The 18,732-nt window shown below is 35.7% G+C and overlaps 1 protein-coding gene across 1 annotated transcript in view; it reads left to right on the top strand.

Annotated features, from left to right (window-relative positions):
* The window catches only part of LOC143245812 (adenylate cyclase type 3-like), a 131,119-nt gene that overhangs the window by 47,772 nt on the left and 64,615 nt on the right, over positions 1–18,732 (top strand). Inside the window, exons 8-12 of the mRNA XM_076492065.1 lie at positions 2,892–2,954; positions 4,903–5,003; positions 15,895–16,059; positions 16,798–16,888; positions 17,901–18,030. Coding sequence (XP_076348180.1) covers positions 2,892–2,954; positions 4,903–5,003; positions 15,895–16,059; positions 16,798–16,888; positions 17,901–18,030 — 550 coding nt within the window. The remainder of the gene's footprint in view (positions 1–2,891; positions 2,955–4,902; positions 5,004–15,894; positions 16,060–16,797; positions 16,889–17,900; positions 18,031–18,732) is intronic.

Here is an 18,732-nt window from a genome sequence, read left to right as displayed (position 1 = left end):
TTTGTTTTTCGCGCAAAGCTACTTGAGGGCTATTTGCGCTAGTCGTCCCTAATTTAGCAGTGTAAGACTAGAGGGAAGGCAGCTAGTCGTCACCACCCACCGCCAACTCTTGGGCTACTCTTTCATCAACGAATAGTGGAACTGATCGTAACCTTATAACGCCCCCACGGCTAAAAGGGAGACTGTGTTTGGTATGACAGTGATTCGAACCCGTGACCCTCAGGTTACAAGTCCAGTGCCCTAACTACTAGGCCATGCTAGGCCTGCAAGCTAGTAATTTGTAAATATCAAATGTCTACAATTGCAATTTAAAGTTGCATATATAAATATATATTGACATATTCTATTATTATCCTTTAAATACAGAAGCTTATAAAAGAATGGTACATTCCTCGGGATGCTTAAATACATTATTAACTTGTACCCTTTTTACACAGTCCATTATTTAACTCAACAGATCTCGACAATATTGCATGGAATGACGGTTTGTTCTGCTGAACAAGAAAGTCTAGACCAATCAATAGCAAAGGCGTGTGTGAGGAGGGCCTTTCTGTGTGTTAGACAGACTACAATGCTATCGTTAAACCCCAGATGGTCCATTATCCCCCAAGCAGAATTTTTTTCTGTTCTCTGGAGAACCCCTCTTTATAACGTGCACGTTCTACGTAGGATCGTTAGCTGTTTGCACGTAATCGATGATGTTTGATTAATTTGACGATAAATTGAAAGAAAACAATCACGCGCTCAACCGACGTGATTCAAACTTTGACGAACTGAATTTTCAATTCGCTCGTAAAGAGTCACGTGACATCCGAACGACGTTTGCACTCCCGAATCTCGAGAATAATGTTTTCAATGCTTATAAACGTGAACAACACAGTAAGATGAAATGCTCGTGTTAACCCTAATACGTACATTTACACAGATACCAAGTTTTGCTGTACGTTGTAACCACCAGCAAAGTGTCGATAAATACAACAAGTTTGCTTTCTTTTTCAATTTACGATGATTAAGAAACTTAGGTCAGACTAGCCAATGGTTGGTAAACCTGTTTCCAAAGCTTCAGTTTTCATCTTGGTTTGTTTTTTCTTCACATCTCCCGATGGGTAAAGAGTAACTTAACCCAAGAGTTGGCGATGGGTGGTATTGATTAACTGCTTTCGCTCCAGCGTTTCTCTTCTAATTTAGAGATGGCTAGCAGGATAGCCACCACCCAGTGACACAACGGTACGTCTTCAGACTCAGTATGCAAAAATCCGGGTTTCGATACCTGTGATGGGCAGAGCATTATGTCGCTCTGTGCTTAACTTCAAACAAACAGGATAACCCTCGAATGGCTTTGCGCAACATTCAGCAACAACACGGAGATCAAGTTGACTTGACGTCACAGCTTCACGAGCGAATCGCTAGAACCTTATAATTTGAGGTCATCGATGCTATTTTCATATAAACCGTTAAATATTTGATCACGTTGATGCATAACCATAAGGTATTTTTGTTACGATGTAGCGATTTGTTTGAACATTTCGTGTAAGTTAACACTGAGAAATGCCTTTCGTAAGTTAATTCATCACTAACGACTTCATTGACATATCAGTATCTACTTTTTAGAAATTCCATGGACTGTTTCGTATCGTACCACTACCATGGCAACCGAAATTGTGGACTCTCATTAAGCATATACTGCAGAAATGAATTGAAAGCTGGAAAGTTGAAAGCGTAAATAGCGTCACGTTTACATTTTAACATTTTTTTTTCTTTAACCAGTCACTCAAAAGTATTAAAAATAATTAATTTGCTCGTAAGTTTGTACATTCTAATATCTGTATTCACTTATTAATGTCTAATCTCTTGGTGCGTATTTTATTCTAATATAATGTTTAGTCACTCTCAGGCATGGCAAATGTATTATATAACAATAAAGTAAGTCCACTGCGTAGTTATGTATATGTTATATAATACATGTTTAGGCCCAGCATGGCCAGGTGGGTCAAGGCGTTCGACTGGTAATCTGAGGGTCGCGGGTTCGAATCTCCGTCGCACCAAACATGCTCGCCCTTTCAGTTGTGGGAGCGTTATAATGTGACTGTCAATCCCACTATTCGTTGATAAAGGTGTAGCCCGAGAGTTGGCGGTGAGTGATGATGACTAGCTGCCTTCCCTCTAGTCTTACGCTGCTAAATTAGGGACGGCTCGCGCAGATAGCCCCGTGTAGCTTTGTTCAAAATTCAAAAACAAAACTAAGAGCCATGTTACGCCAGGTTTTGCAAGTTCTTCGAAAATTAGGCTGGCATATACTTCATGTCCTAAGTAAATACGGGGTCAGGAGTTACATTAGTGCGTATGTAAAGTGTCACGCTATTCGTATATAACTCCACGCCCATCTGTAACAAAAGACTAAGCAAGGCAACAAGAAAAACCGAAACTTGGTGAGATAAGTTGGAAAATAAACGTGTTTCGTTTTGGTTTTTTCACACTTGCAAGTTTCTCTCCGATTTTCAACATACTTTATTCTGGTTATCAGCTTTTTATTTTTTTCTCTTGTTAATGTATCAAAGTTTCAATTTTTCACTTTTTCGTCACTTAAAACAACAAACTTTCACTTTTTAATTGTTTGTTTTTAATTATTTTTTTTCACCTTTCTTTATACCTTGTATTAAAAGCACTTCATTCACTAACGTGTTCCCATATTGCATATGTAAGTAGTTGAATTAAGAAAAGAGAGACAGAAAATATGTGAACCTCGCGAAAGAACATCCCAGCTTTGTCACGTTTTTGCATGATTTATCAGTGAAGGTAAACGAGACCCTGAAAGTGCTTTAGTCTGTTTTCTGAAAATCACAGAAGGCTAACGGCGCACATTATCTTACATTTAACTTTTTCTGTCACAGTACCCTGCCGGAACCCTAGATGATGTCACGAACAAGAATGGGACCCACACGACAACAAAAGAGGTAAATAGAGTTTTCTATTCAGTGTCCTAGTTTAGAAATATTTCTCTCGTTTTCTTCAGTAACATTAATATTTCTATTTTTCGGTTGAGGCTTTCGACTCATAATCCGAGGGTCGCGGGTTCGAATCCCGATCGCACCAAACATCCTCGCCCTTTTAGCCGTGGGGGCGTTATAATGTGACGATCAATCCCACTATTCGTTAGTAAAAAGAGTAGCCTAAGGGTTGGCGGTGGGTGGTGATGACTAGCTGCCTTCCATCTTGTCTTACACTGCTAAATTAGGGACGGCTAGCGCAGATAGCCCGCGAAACTCAAAAACAACAACAACCTATTATAGATTATGCAAGTTTGATACTGTGAGTACAGTGAATGGTGAGTTTTAAACTCCGTAAAATTAAATAATAATATTTCTATACTATTACAATTTCTTGCATAATTAGTGTGAGTTTGCAATTAGTTTTAACCTGTGATTATACAATATGTCCATCCAATTGCACTTTACGAGCGTTGATTGACGAAATTATACGAATTAGTTTTAAACAATTTCTCTCTTTTTATGGTGGGCTCAGCATGGGCAGGTGGTTAAGGCCCTTTAAGCCGTGGAGTCGTTATATTGTAACGGTCAATCCCACTATTCTTTGGTAAAAGAGTAGTCCAAGAGTTGGCGGTGGGTGGTGATGACTAGTTGCCTCTCTCTAGTCTTACACTGCTAAATTAGGGACGGCTAGCGTAGAAAGCTCTTGTTTAGCTTTGCGCGAAATTCAAAACAAACTAAACTGGAGACCACCTTTATCTCGGGACGCACTTTTAAAGTGAATACCAATATAAATTATGAGTCTGAAAGTCTTGAATATTAAGAACGTGTTTCAATTACTGAGGAAATTACATTGGTCAAACTAAATAGAAATTGTATTGAGAGAAAATATGAATTTACCACCAACAAACTAGGGACCTATGAACACGCAACGTTCCATTGAGTGAACATTCGAATCATTGTTGTCAATGGACAGTTTCTAATTTTGCAATTCACATAATTTTTTAAAAAAGGGAACGAAACCAGAAGTCAAAATCAAAATAAACTATTTTAACTAACACTTAATTTTTTTTTTTCAAATATTAAGTTCGTATATGTCACCCTTAGAGATAACTAGCTGCTTTCCCTCTAGTCTTACACTGTTAAATTAGGGACGGCTAGCGTAGATGGCCCTCGTGTAGCTTTGTGCGAAATTCAAAACAAAATATTTTACTGGACTGGTTAGAAAATTTTTGCCAAACATCAATGGATGAAGAACGACCTCAAACAGCTTATGCATAATTATCTAAATTATCATTTTGTGTTACGATTTATATCGTAAATAATTATGTGGTGAATAATATGATTCCATCTGAAGATTTGTTGTTTTCTTTTTGTCGAGGGATTCCAGTAAAAATGTTCAACAAAAACCAAAATAAATCGAAATGTCAAGCGACCGTTACTTTTGAATATCTTACAATAGGGTCCATTAAGCTGAAAAGTGTATCCATGGTAACGATTTTGAAATATTCTAACAAACGGTTACTCTCACGCGGTTTGCACCAACTTTACCGTCACGCGAGAAAATTTGAACCTCACTTTATTCTTGGCAAAGATGTCTTTCGTAATTGATTTTTTTCCAGCTTGCCACGAATAACACATTCGATCTCGCTGTTGATACTAGAACACTTGGGTCGATTTGGTTATTAGCACTATCGCCAGTATTGAGTGTCACTTGGCATACTGTCTCGCACGTGTATGTAGTTCTAAAATGAGAAAATAATTGTCGTAATACATAGAGAAATAAGTATTGACGTACGGCGTAAGGTTGTGTGTGGATATGTCACAAAAACCTGCTTGTCGTCCCAGTTCCTTCTTATTCTTTGTTTTGTTTTTATTTCTTAATGATTCGTGTTTTCCTTTATTACCCGTGAAGGAAGAAACATATAAACCACCTGAGGTCGGGTTTGATGTTACCACAGATGATGAGTACAAAGAACGCCTCCAGAGGGAGCTACTTAGCAGAGAAAGTGACAGGTTGGTTGAAGTTGGCTTGTATATTTATACTAATTAGCGAGTTCCTTTGTAAAGAATATAAAATAAAAAAATATATAACACGAATTGCGGTTAGCTGTGAAAATCTATATTTGTAATTAAACTAATGTAAATATTTAGCTTAAAACATTTCATATAATTACTAATTATATCTGAACAAAAATAAATAACTCGTGAATTAATCAATCAAACTTTGTGGAACAAAGTGATAAGAACTGCATTACATTTCAAACCGATGAGTATGCTACATAACACATATACACTGTTTTGTATGAAATAAAGCCCAAAGCTGCACAACATTATCTGTGTTTTGCCCACCACGAGTATCGAAACCAAGTTTCTAGCGATGTAAGCCACTGGGAGACCCTCTGTAGTCGTAGATTGCATGTGTTGTTCGCCGAATTTCTTCGCTATTTACGATATTTTCGGCCGTAAACCCACTAATGTCCTACAAGAATTGGCCAGCTTGAAAGATTTAGCGAAATCCTGAATACATATTATGAACTAAGATACAAAGAAACCTTCATAATAGTAATCCCCAGTATTTTTTTACACATTCTAGCCAGTTGTATTATGAAAATAGCTTTAAAGAAAAACACGTCATTACTTAGAAAACACGTTAAAAGAAGTCTTAAAATATTCGTGTAGTAGTACCCATCCAGCAACGAAGCCTAATTTTAAATACAAAACACCTAAAAATAATTAATAAAAAAACACTAGTCAGCTATATAGAACGTTATACTGATATCATATCAATCATCACGTGATTTAACTGTTATATATCTTTCATTTATATCAATATTAGATCCATTGTCACATAATTAAATTCCTGTTATATTTATATCAGTGTTTGATCTGTTGTTACGTGTTAAAACTCCTGTAATATCTCTTAGTTATGACAATGTTTTATCCATTCTCACGTGAAATTTGCTGACACAAAAGATTTACTCAAGACTCTTGAATCTCACTTTAATATGACCATATTTGAGAAAATATATACTGTCAGGAAAAATCGCCACCTCCATCAGCGTAGTTTAGTAGTCTTAGCCTCTTTGTAAACAGTATGAGATACGAATGAGCTGAAAACATCTGTGAAACGTTTTCTTTTAAAATAATTTCTTCTTCAGCAAAACGTTTGGTCCTGAATTCTGAAGAGTGGAATATTTCTGACATATTATTGTTTAATAACAATATATCATTAGATTTGTGTTATTTTACAGCGTGGTACACTATAGCGTGTATACACACATCAGTCATCTGTGTGTGTGTGTGTGTGTATATATATATATATACACACATATATAATTTAAACAAATTAACTTTGTAAATATTTCATTGTGACAACAAATATTGTACTTTACATCAACATGAACGTATAAACGAATCCAGTCCAGCTCTGGGATTGGTTCCTCGGTTATTCTGTATGACCCAAGAATTCTTACATTACGGTGGCTGATTCTGACAGCAACCTGAGGGCGAGCCTGTTCGGTAGTCCATTAGTGCTGTGGCAACTCTCAAGAAGCGGTTTAGAAATGAAGTGACCGATAATTAATCAGTGTATATAAGTCTGTTTGTTTGTTTGTTTTGAATTTCGCGGAAAGCTACACGAGGGCTATCTGCGCTAGCCGTCCCTAATTTAACAGTGTAAGACTACAGGGAAGGCAGCTAGTCATCACCAACCACCGCCAACTCTTGGGCTACTCTTTTTACCAACGAATAGTGGGATTGAGCGTCACTTATAACGCCTCCGCGGCTGAAAGGGCGAGCACATTTTGGTGTGATGGAAATTCGAATCCACGACGGTGTATATAAATTCACTTTGCGTTATCGTAATGTGTATATACATCAAAAACAGTTTCTTGATTAAGATGTAATGCATATTATACACATTGTTATTTCTTCCACATACTTTTAATCTTCCAAACATTGAAATATTTGTCATATCTTTGAAGTCCATATGATTTATTCAGCCTTATAAAAACCCAGTCTTCCTTGAACCTTAATGTAGATATACGTTAAATATCTTATTAAAACACCAGTAATAAACCTTGTATGACTTGATGTGAAATCTTGGTCAGTTATATATTTTTTAGGTAACAAAAGTCCTAATTTCAGTTTCACACCAGTACAAATTTTATTAAGATGTCGCAAGAGCCAGTGACGTTATTGCGGATTTAGTGATTTAGGACGCACGTTTTGGGGTGAAGGTTTTGACAAGGGTAGAAATCCGTGTTTAATAACCAGCCAGAACGAATTAATTATTTCACACCCATTTCTTTAGACGTAAGAGATACTAAAACGTCAGAAAAATATATTTGTGTCTCTTTCTGCCAATGAGAATCTCAAACGATAAAATGTTAACCGACAAAGTTATTACGATGTTCATAATTTTCGATGTGGCGTTCCATAGCTTGTCTTTTACCAGGATACCTATGAATATTCATATTCGTAAATACATGTGAAACCAGATTGTAATTTCACAACCGTCCTTTTATAATTGTGAAATATTAATGCCTTTAAAAATATGGTCGTGTTTTGTTCTACCATAAAGAAGGATTCCGGCCCGGATGGCCAGGTGGTTAAGGCGCTCGACTCGTAATCTGAGGGTCGCGGATTCGAATCCTTGTCGAACCAAACATGATCGCCTATTCAGCCGTGGGGCGATGTAATGTGACAGTTAGTCCCACCATTCGTTGGTAAAAGAGTAGCCCACGATTTGGTGGTGGGTGGTGATGACTAGCTGCCTTTCCTCTAGGCTTACACTGCTAAATTAGGGACGACTAGCACAAATAGCCCTCTTGCCCCTTTTACGCAAAATTCAAAACAAACCCTATGCCACATCTCTTGTCAATGTTAGACTTTGACAGTTGCCTCACTACAAATGTAATAAAATAGTAAATAACTTTTCAGTCGACTCAAACTGTATTAAAACAGTTTAGTGTTATATTTTATTTCTTTAGAAAAGTCATTTCAATATACCAGATAAAACATAATAAGTTTTCTTAAACTGCGTGTTTTCTGTCTGCTTCCTCGCCTTCTTGAAAAAGTTACCAAACGTAAATTGAGGCGTGGATTGTAGACGACACGCCTTAAAGATGTCATTTCCGCCAATCACGTGATGGGTGTCTTCTACTTGTGTCACCAAAAGAAAAGAAATGAAACTTTAAATTGGTTCCCTTTTTCATATGAAGACCAGACGTGTATATATATACGTACCTATATATACAAAGTACTAATTTGATGAAAATAAAGCTAAAACATTCACTTTTATGTAGTACTGACTGTTCATATAAAGAGAGAAACTGGGAAGTAAAAAATAATTACATGGCTGAGCAAAGTAGTCACGTGTTCGTGTTATCGGCACCGGTTTTTCACCATAAATGACTGATTATGTAATTAATTATAATTAACCATTGAACTGGATCCTCTTTTTGTTTTTTTATTTAACATAAATTGTTATTATATCGATACAAATAGTTATAATTGGAACAGGAATATAAAATAGAACTTGCAAGTAGTTCCACTTGTGCTGATAGTAGCTCAGTTTAACTGGATTCGACATAATCTTGAAACTATCTGCTCAAATATTATTTTTCTCTTCATTGAAAAAAAATTAAAGACAAAACTAAATTTAAACTGTCACTTAAAATCGAATTAATTTGTAATAGTGCAAAGCTCCCTGTGGTTAGCAAGTCGGGCTACGTACCGTAATGTCTGGAGTTCAAGATGTGATGATGAAACGCTCCTCATTATCAGCTATGAAAGCGTAATAAAAATAAGAGTCAGCCATGTGTTTCGACTGAAAAACTAAACTTGGATAAAGCTGTTGTGGTGGCGGGTGCTTCTAGTGGGGTGTCTTTCTTCTGGTCAGTAATTAACAATTAAGGACAGTGGTTCCTAACTATTTTTACACACTGGATCATTCAGATTGTAACCATAAAACTGAGGACCGAGCTTGACTGTGTTAAAGAATGCATCAGTCTCCATGCAAAACTTACTTTTGTAAAAGTACGAGGTACGAATCATGCTTTCTAGGATCTATTGTGGCCCGTGAGGAATACTGTCTAATGAGTTCGCAAACCTGCCTTGTTATTCCAGATGTCCATAAGGTACCGTTTGAAAATACCAGTTCTCTTTGATCCAGTTAACAGTCAAAATTCATTAGCTTTGAATAACGGTTCATATACATGCAGACGTGTCTTTATACATTTCTCATTTCCAGAGGTTGTATTGTGAAGCCTTGACTACAATTTCGATTTCTTCTTTTATGAGGCCTGATAAGGCCAGATGGTTTGGGCGCTCCACTCGCAATTTGTAGATCGTGGGCTCGAATCTCAGTTATAGTTAACATGCTCGCCATTTCAGCCGCCGGGGCGTTATAATGTACATTCAATCCCACTCTTCATTGTTAAAAGAGTAACCTAAGAGTCGGCGGTGGGTAGTGTGATGACAAGGTGCCTTCCCTTTAGTCTTTCACTGCTAAATTGTGGATGGTTAGTGCAAATAGCCTTCGTGTAGCTTTGTGCAACATTCAAAACAAACAAACAAACAAACAAACCCTTCTTATGTCTATAAATTTTGTTTATAATCGTATCAGGAATGGACCCTCGCCAACGTGACGTTAAAACTTTCTTTTTTTATACTGATAATTAACAACACATAGCTTTAGAAATGTATTTTTTTTTTAGTTTCCTCCCGGCACCTTATTGCATTCTTCCTGCGCCTCTTTCCTCTATCAGTTCTCTCTCACATCTTTTCTTTATAACCTTGTTCTTGTTATCTAATTATAACGTTTCACAACCACAGAGATTTTATACTTTCCATCCACACCTACTAAATTTAGATAGGCAGCCGCTATACCCATTCAGCCCCTAGTACAGCGGTAAGTTTACAGAGTTACAATCCTAAAATCAGGGGTTCTATTCCTCTCGGTGGGCTCAGCAGATAGCCCGATATGGCTTTGCTATAAGAAAACACATATACATACCCCTTCAGTCAAATACTATTTAGTGACTTAGAATATTGTAATAACCTAATTCCTTAAAGCCGGACCAAAGGTCACTCACTTTCAAACAATTTTACTTTACGTCTTTCTTAATAACAACTATGTTGCATCAATCAAATCCTAGCAAGGGTTAACTTTCATAGTGTTTCGTCAGACATTCTTTCACAGCAACTCAAAACAAATGATGTAATTACCATATTGAAAATATCCATCGACATACGTCTTTTACGATAAAAAAAAAACTTTACTGGGATCAGTTTTCAACTCTGATATAAGCAAGTACTTATGCACTAGTAACCAATTTTTAGTTGTATACGTTTTATATCTTTAACGTTTTGAATAGAAACTGTACTAAGCCTTTCCTAGCACACACACACACACACAAAACAAAATTCTTTTTATACACAATTTACTTTCGACTTATCGGGAAACAACAAACAGAAAAACAAATCTTATCAATACTGTGTGTCCAGTAAAAATATTGACCACTGTCTGGTTAGTCTGTACATGCTTCTGATAAACTTTCAGATATTGACCTGTGTCAACTAGTTCCATTCTTCTATAATGACATTTACAAGCTCTTGCAGAGCTAAAACCGACGGCTGAAACACCATGTTCTAGAGTGTTCCAGTGAAACTCGACTAGGTCTAGGTATGAATAGCGAGTGGTCCGCTCCATTAAATTAATAGTCTCTCTCTGAAGTGATTACTCCATGGTCTAGAACATGAAGTGAGATGGCGTTGTCATTCACATAAACGAAGTCACCAACAATGACGTTTGTGTATGACGTCTGGGATCTCTTCCCCCTGTCTCATAGCCGTCAAGAGCTGTCCTAGAACACACGGAGATCAATATTGTTATTGAAGTTGGTAATGCTTCAGTCTCTGATAGACCAGCCATCATAAAGGTCATGTTCAGTTAAGCCTACCTGATGGTACTTGGTACAAGGAAAAAGGCCTCTTCAGTAGATATGGTGGACGACATGTTATTGTATATTCTTCCTGATTTTCACTCTTAACGTCTGAGCATTGTGATGACGCTTTGAAGATGGTTTCCATGATATGACGTAACGATATGTTAAGCTTAAACAAAATCTGGGCTGGTCCATTAAGAATAATGGTACCCCAAGCCAAGTAATCTTAACTTCACATTCAGATTCCAGTAGTGCTTGTCCACAAACCAGCTCCCTTGAGTATACCATGGATGACCTGTGTCAATACAAAAACATTCAATGAGATGCGTTTTTAAGGCCACAACATAAAGTCTGTAACAACTAAAAAACGTCTCGAGAAGCCTGTGTAATCAGAAATTAGTTATATTTTGGATTTGATTCATACCTGTATAATCAGAACTTAAATCTATTTTGTGTCTGTTTCAAACCTATATAATCAGAAATTAGTTCAATTTTGTGTTTGATTCAAACCTGTATTATTAGAAATTAGTTCTATTTTGTGTTTGATTCAAACCTGTATAATTAGAAATTAGTTATATTTTGTATTTGATTCAAACCTGTATAATCAGAACTTAAATCTATTTTGTGTCTGTTTCAAACCTATATAATCAGAAATTAGTTCAATTTTTGTGTTTGATTCAAACCTGTATTATTAGAAATTAGTTCTATTTTGTGTTTGATTCAAACCTGTATAATTAGAAATTAGTTATATTTTGTATTTGATTCAAACCTGTATAATTAGAAATTAGTTATATTTTGTATTTGATTCAAACCTGTATAATTAGAAATTAGTTCTATTTTGTGTTTGGTTCAAACCTGTATAATTAGAAATTAGTTCCACTTTGGGTTTGCTGTCCTCATTCAGTCATCTTAATACCTTATCTTTGCAGCTCTATGGATTCTGAGACTTCTAAGTACGTGAAGTAGTGCTTTATCTCACAGCTCTATCACATTGAGACAGCCCATTCCGTGACCACGTGACGATTCCTTCATGTTGAAATATTTCTGAAATTTGTTGGGTCGATAATGATGCTAACTGCGAGTATCTGAGTAAAATTACTAAGCGCAATTCGAAAATAAATCACATGTCTCTAACATCCATTCGGCAAAAGTTCATTTACTAAAGAGATCTATAATCCTAATTAGTGACAATAAATAATAACTAATCATACCCAATCGTGTTCACTTCATCCCAATGTCTTCTTTTTTTATATCATAAGTTTTTTTAAAAAATCAGAAAGGTTTTGTGTATTGCCAACAATGACCCCTAGGAAATAGGTTTTGGTCGTGGGGGCGCCATAATGTTACAGATAATCCCACTATTCGTTGGTAAAAGAGTAGCCCAAGAGTTAGCGGTGGGTGGTGATGACTAGCTGCCTTCCCTCTAGTCTTACACTGTTAAATTAGGGACGGCTAGCGCAGATAGCCCTCGTGTAGCTTGGCGCGAAATTCAAAAACAAACACATCGTTATTACTTTATACTTTTTCAGGTAAAATCAAGGAACATCACCAGACAACATACTTAAAATCTACAAAACGTACATTAGACCAACAATAGAATATGCATCACCTGCCTGGATTAACACAGCACCCACACATGTACAGAAACTTCAACGTATACAAAATTCTGTACTAACTTCAGCATATAACGTACCACGTAGCACCTCAACCACATTCATGCACAAGTATGCAAACATAGATACAATAGCTGAAAGAATCTTGCATAATTCTCTAAAATATTTCAATAAGAATTGGCATAAAAATGACTTAATGTGTGATCTCGACAGATATCACGTACATGATGTAAATGGTACTAAATACCTCTCCCTTTTAACATATATTTAAGAAATGTAACACAAGCTGGCCACTATGCACTAGACACTTAGTCCTTGTTTCTTTTTATTATTATAATTATTATTTTCTTTTTTTAATCATTATTTTTTTTATTATTATTTTTTCTTCTCTTTTTGAATTATTATTCAAGTATTGAATAATAATAATTATTATTACTTTCTTTTCTGTGTGAGTGTTTGTGTTACTACAAGTAGTAGTAGCATTCTCTCAATCGAGAAAAAGGAGAAAAATACAAAAAAATATATATATATATGAAAATACAAAAAAAAATTAATTGAAAAAAAAAAACTTCTTGTTCGTCCATGCATGGACTGAGCCCTGAAATGGACCTGAGTATGATGTTATACTTTTACTCTAGCCCAAAGCTTTAAAAAAAACCAAAAAAAAACACCTAAAGACAGGCGCTATAATCGTTCGGGAGGGAGGAAGAGGTCAAATGTACCTGACCCTCCTGGGTATTTAACAACATCAATACCCAAATACCCACACAGTCAAACTTGGAACTTTATACTTTTGTTTCTGGTTTCGAGGACCGTGTTAGGATATCTGTTGCTGCTTTTCAAATCTGTAACAAAAATTACTTATAAATTTCTACCGAAACCCAAAATTGGATTCTACATAAGATACTACACATTACACATTAATATAGTTTAAAAAAAAGCTTTGTATGATTTGTAAAAAACTATTAAATCAAATCATTTAAGGTTTTATTCTTCGTTGTATAAATTAGGGACGGCTAGCGTAGATAGCCCTCGTGTAGTTTGCGCGAAATTCAAAAACAAAACAAACAATAACGACATTGCCCTTTAATGGCTGAAGGTGTTTCATACGTTTTGCTGATCTACATGTACAGTTTATAAGTTAAGGAACTGGTTAGCTATTCACGTGAGCTTACCTTAGTTATTATCTGAGATGTGGAGCCAACGATACCACATCTTTGGAAATACTGTTTAAGGTTGCAGTGATGACCTTGATGGAAGCTTCATATAAAAATTCCATCAACATCTATAGCTTGATATATAAAACGATTGAAATTAAAGAATTTCTACAGTGGGTTAATTAATCATGTAGCATCCATTCACAGATGCTAACTGTGGGCAACTGGTATGGTACCTATATATCTTGTATGCAGCAAATTCCTGGCCGTTAGGTCGTGACAACACAAGTAAATTTGAAGTTTATTTCAAAACTTTTGTGAGCAGAACTATTCACACAGCAAAGTTGTTAACACATGTAGGGCCTAAAGACAATACTTCATAAAAAAAAAAAAGAATGACTAAGTCAGTCAAAGTGGGAAGACTTTCCCAGCAAAGTGTTTAGGTCAGTAACAGCAAGGTGTTTAGGTCAGTAACTATTAGAGAAGTCACACCCAAGCTAATTCGGAACAACTTCAGAGTTAAAGTGAAGGTTATGGTTGCGAAAGAAAACTGCCGATCTAAAAGTTATTGCGTAAAATTGGCAACATCTTTTGACTCTGTTAAGACGATAGTAAACAAATTGATACAAGACAAAAGTTACGAAACTTCTAAACCAACTGCTGTTTTCATCTAAATGTTCCAAAACATCCAAATCAACTACTGTTTTCAATCCAGAAGTTCTAAAAGACCTAAATCAACTACTGTTTTCAATCCAGAAGTTCTAAAACACCTAAATCAACTACTGTTTTCATCCAGATGTTCCCAAACTTCTAAATCAACTACTGTTTCCAATCCATAAGTTCCAAAACACCTAAATCAATTACTGTTTTCATCCAGATGTTCCCAAACTTTTAAATCAACTACTGTTTTCATTCAGATATTCCCAAACTTTTGAATCAACTACTGTTTTCAATCCAGAAGTTCTCAAACTTCTAAACCAACGGTTATTTGCATAAGAAAAATGACCAATGAAACTAGAATCAGGAAAACTCTTTTCGGACCACATGTTCTTCAGGCCTTCCGTAAAGAGCTCCAGTATATCTTTATCCACTTAATCTGTTTACATGTGGTCTTTCAAGCAGAAAGCCAGCGGGAGAGTACGTATAGGTCCACTTAATCTGTTTACATGTGGTCTTTCAAGCAGAGCCACTTCGGGAGCGAGTACGTATAGGTCCACTTAATCTGTTTACATGTGGTCTTTCAAGCAGAAAGCCACTTCGGGAGCGACGTATAGGTCCACTTAATCTGTTTACATGTGGTCTTTCAAGCAGAAAGCCACTCGGGAGCGAGTTCGTCAAGGTGGGCATCTTAAGCAAGTTTTACTTCACAGAAGTTTGTCACAATGAATATTGTGATGTTAGCAATAGTACGTAATCATGGCCACCAGGGTGAAATAACCACAATCGCTAATAAAATATGTAGTTCCAAAAGCATCATGCGACATCATTCTTATGAAGTATGGTTAACCTTTAATATGGTATGAAGTAACTATGGGAAAATGGTACATATAATATGAAGTAAAATATTTTCGTTGATTTTTGAAAGAAAAACGTGTAAGAGAAATTTTTTAGTTAGAACAGTTAACGCTTGAAAATAAAATGTGATATTTTCCATTAGAAGTAAAACAATGAATAAATAATCACACATTAAATAGCTCCTCTGTATTTGATTTGGAAAAATCAGTCTACTTATGGGGAAAAAATGACATAAAAAGTGTTACAATAACTATAACAAAGCCTGGCATGACCAGATGGTTAAGGCACTCGACTCGTAATCTGAGGGTCGCAGGTTCGAATTTCCGTCGCACTAAACATGCTCATCTTTTCAGCCGTGGGAGCGTTATAATGATACGATCAATCCCACTATTCGCTGGTAAAAAAGTAGCTCAAGAGTTGGCTGTGGGTGGTGATGACTAGCTGCTGCCTTCCCTCTATTCTTACAATGCTAAATTAGGGACGGCTAGCGCAGATAGCCCTCGTGTAGCTTTGCACAAAATTCAAAAACAAACACAGAATCACAACAAATGTATTCATTTTGAAATTAAAGACTTTTTAATCAGTGTTTTTAGAATGCATTACAATTATTTTTTCTGCATTAATTCTTCAAGTTGTCATTATTTCGCTTCTCACTTGTTCTACTCTTTAGGAACGTGTGGGAAAACGCACACTTCTTCACACTAAGGTTTAAATCCGCAAATTTGGAAGAACAGTACCGAAGTCGAAGAGCGAACACAGTGACGGTTTCAATGGCTGGCTTTCTTCTGGTCCTTCTAGTGTGTGACCTGGCTGACCTCGTGCTGGTTCCTGGAATGTAAGCTTATTTATCTGAAATGAGTAATATGTATTTAAATAATATAATGTGTGATTAATCAGACCAGCCTTTATTCAGCACACTATATAAACTTTTAAAATCCAACTCTACCTGTTTTCAATCATACTCAAAATATAAAGTTTATATTTAAATTTTAAATCATGTGGAGTGTCACAAAATTTCCATGGCATTAAAACTTTAGATATGTGTCACTTGGGAGTCACATGAATTTTCAGCAGTCTCTCACTAGAGAATAATCAAGAACCATTTACTAATTAATCAAATGTGTGTCGTATAAATTTTCATTACTTTATCACTAGATAATATTTGTTAAGTAATATATCGCACATGTGAGTCGTATGAAATTTCAGTTGCCTCTTACAACAGAATAATTACAAAGCTTTTGTTAACTGACTTACAGAAATCAGACCTCTGATGTCTGAAAGGTATATGTTCTTTAATGACCTTTTAAGATTTAAGAATAAAAAATATTCGACAATTCTGTTTTTAATAGCTTTATCAGGTTTGCTGTATACGTCTGATATACTGCAAAAAGAAATGTATTTTGAAATGTGACGTAAATAATCAAAACCAAATGAAAATATATACAAATTCAAGGTAAGAATCAACAACTTCAGGCTAGACGTGTCTCGTATTAAGTCATGGGTTATTTTATCTAATGTTTCTGTTAGAAACTTGTTTCAACTTATATTTAAACTGGATTCTTTGATCTTTCAGGCTTGCTGCTTTTCAGACCATCAGCAGTGTATGGGCACATCTAAGTATCCCATTCATCACTGTTGGCGTGCTGGTGCTTGTCTTAATGAAGGTATACATGTTTCGCATCGTTCATTTCGAAAAAAAACTCCACTCGTTTTGTTTTTTCTTCCTCGGAGTTTTAAGTTCATTCACGGACAATTTTTATAATATTGGTAGCGATCCTAGTGTAACAAACGTTTGTAAGTTTAAGTGTGTTGAAATTAAAACGTTGTTTAGTTTGTCGAGCGAGAGAGATGGGGGGTTACAAATCAATATTAACATATCAGTTGTGTATTAGATTAAGATGGATGTTTTGCAGGAACCGTTTAGTTTTAACGGTCTTTGTGGCGGAAGTGGAGATACATTGATGGACGATATTTTTATAATTAATATCTTACTTCATTCTGCTTTTGTATGTGAAGGAAGAAGTAACGTGTATGCAATCTTCTCGTGCTGAGATTTAAAAGATTTTTCTTCTATGTTTATAATTAATTATATTTGATTGTTCGCGCTTACTCATACAACAAATATTCTTTATTCTAAAATAAAATATGAACTTTTCCAAGACTTAAATGGTCGTCGCATATACTGTTTATTTAAAGGTGGATTTGTGAATGTATAACACCATAACTTATGAAAGCTTCCAGCTAAAACGGAAAAATAGGCTTGTCGAGATATGTTCTCATATTTGAAGAATGTGATGTAACTGAATCAATAACCATTATGCAAATTTAAATAAATGTTGCGTTTTATTTACGCTGTTTGTTGTTTTTTTTAATATAACTCTCACCTATTTGCATAATTGTAAACCGCGTTTGTCACGGCAGAGTTTAATGAGTTATAATTTATCATTGTTTGTGGTGTTCAAATACCTTCACGGGTTTCAACAGTAATTATTTTCTCCAGTTGTTATTCACAAAATATATCAGAAAAAAAGACCCACGGGGTATAAAACTGTGGTGAAGTCCTCGCCTCCTCTTTCAGTACTAATATTTCATTGCTTGATAGACAACCTTTATGTATGTTTGTAAGAGATTCTTACAGAATAGCCAATACACTGTTTTTTCTTTTACCTTTTTCAGTGTTACAAGATACCTTTACCAAAGTTTGGGTCCTTATTTTTCCAAAGCGGCAGAGTTAAGGCCATGGGTGAGAATCCTCACTCTGTTTGCTTTGGTATCAGTGTGGACATTTCTTCAGGCCTTGAAAACGGTAATTAATAATTACTGTTCTATACAACAAAATATGCTAGTTGAACTAGTTAGAAATAAATCTAAGTGACCATACAAATTAATACACTTCTCTAAACAAACATTTGTTGTTGTTGTTGTTGTTGTTGTTGTTGTTGTTGTTGTTGTTGTTGTTTGGGCAAAGCCGTGCAATGCGTTGCCCCGCGCTAGTACAAAGGGTATGTCTCCGGATTTACAACGCTAAAATCAGGGGTTCGATTCCCCTCGGTGGGCTGAGCAGATAGCCCTTTGTGGCTTTGCTATAAGAAAAACACGAAACACATGCAACGGGTTATCTATGTTCTGCCCCACGAGAAAAATCAAACCCACGTTTTAGTGTAGTCTTTCAACTTCCTGATGACGCAAAATCGAATTCAATGTTATAATGGATAAATATAAATATACAGCCGCTAAAACAAACAAACAGTTAAGCCTATTTTTTAATACTTGAATCCCACTGTATCCTACAATAAGATTGGAGCGATCCTGTATTATATAGTTGCGATGGTTTGTGATCTTTCGAATAAGATAAGTCTGATAATAATTAATAAGTTTTCTTTCACTAGATACTAAATGCAAAATTAATTTATCTCCTACGTTTCGGTCTGATCTCTTGCCTTGCAATGGAAGCGCGACCGGAATTCTCTGTTCTTAGTTTTAATTATAAAGAAAGTCCTGTGTTCTC

This window comes from Tachypleus tridentatus, chromosome 3 (genome assembly GCF_004210375.1).
Source record: "Tachypleus tridentatus isolate NWPU-2018 chromosome 3, ASM421037v1, whole genome shotgun sequence".
In the NCBI taxonomy this organism is placed as follows: Eukaryota; Metazoa; Arthropoda; class Merostomata; order Xiphosura; family Limulidae; genus Tachypleus; species Tachypleus tridentatus.
Note: the sequence above shows the minus strand (reverse complement) of the source record. Positions and strands in the feature narration are given on the sequence as shown.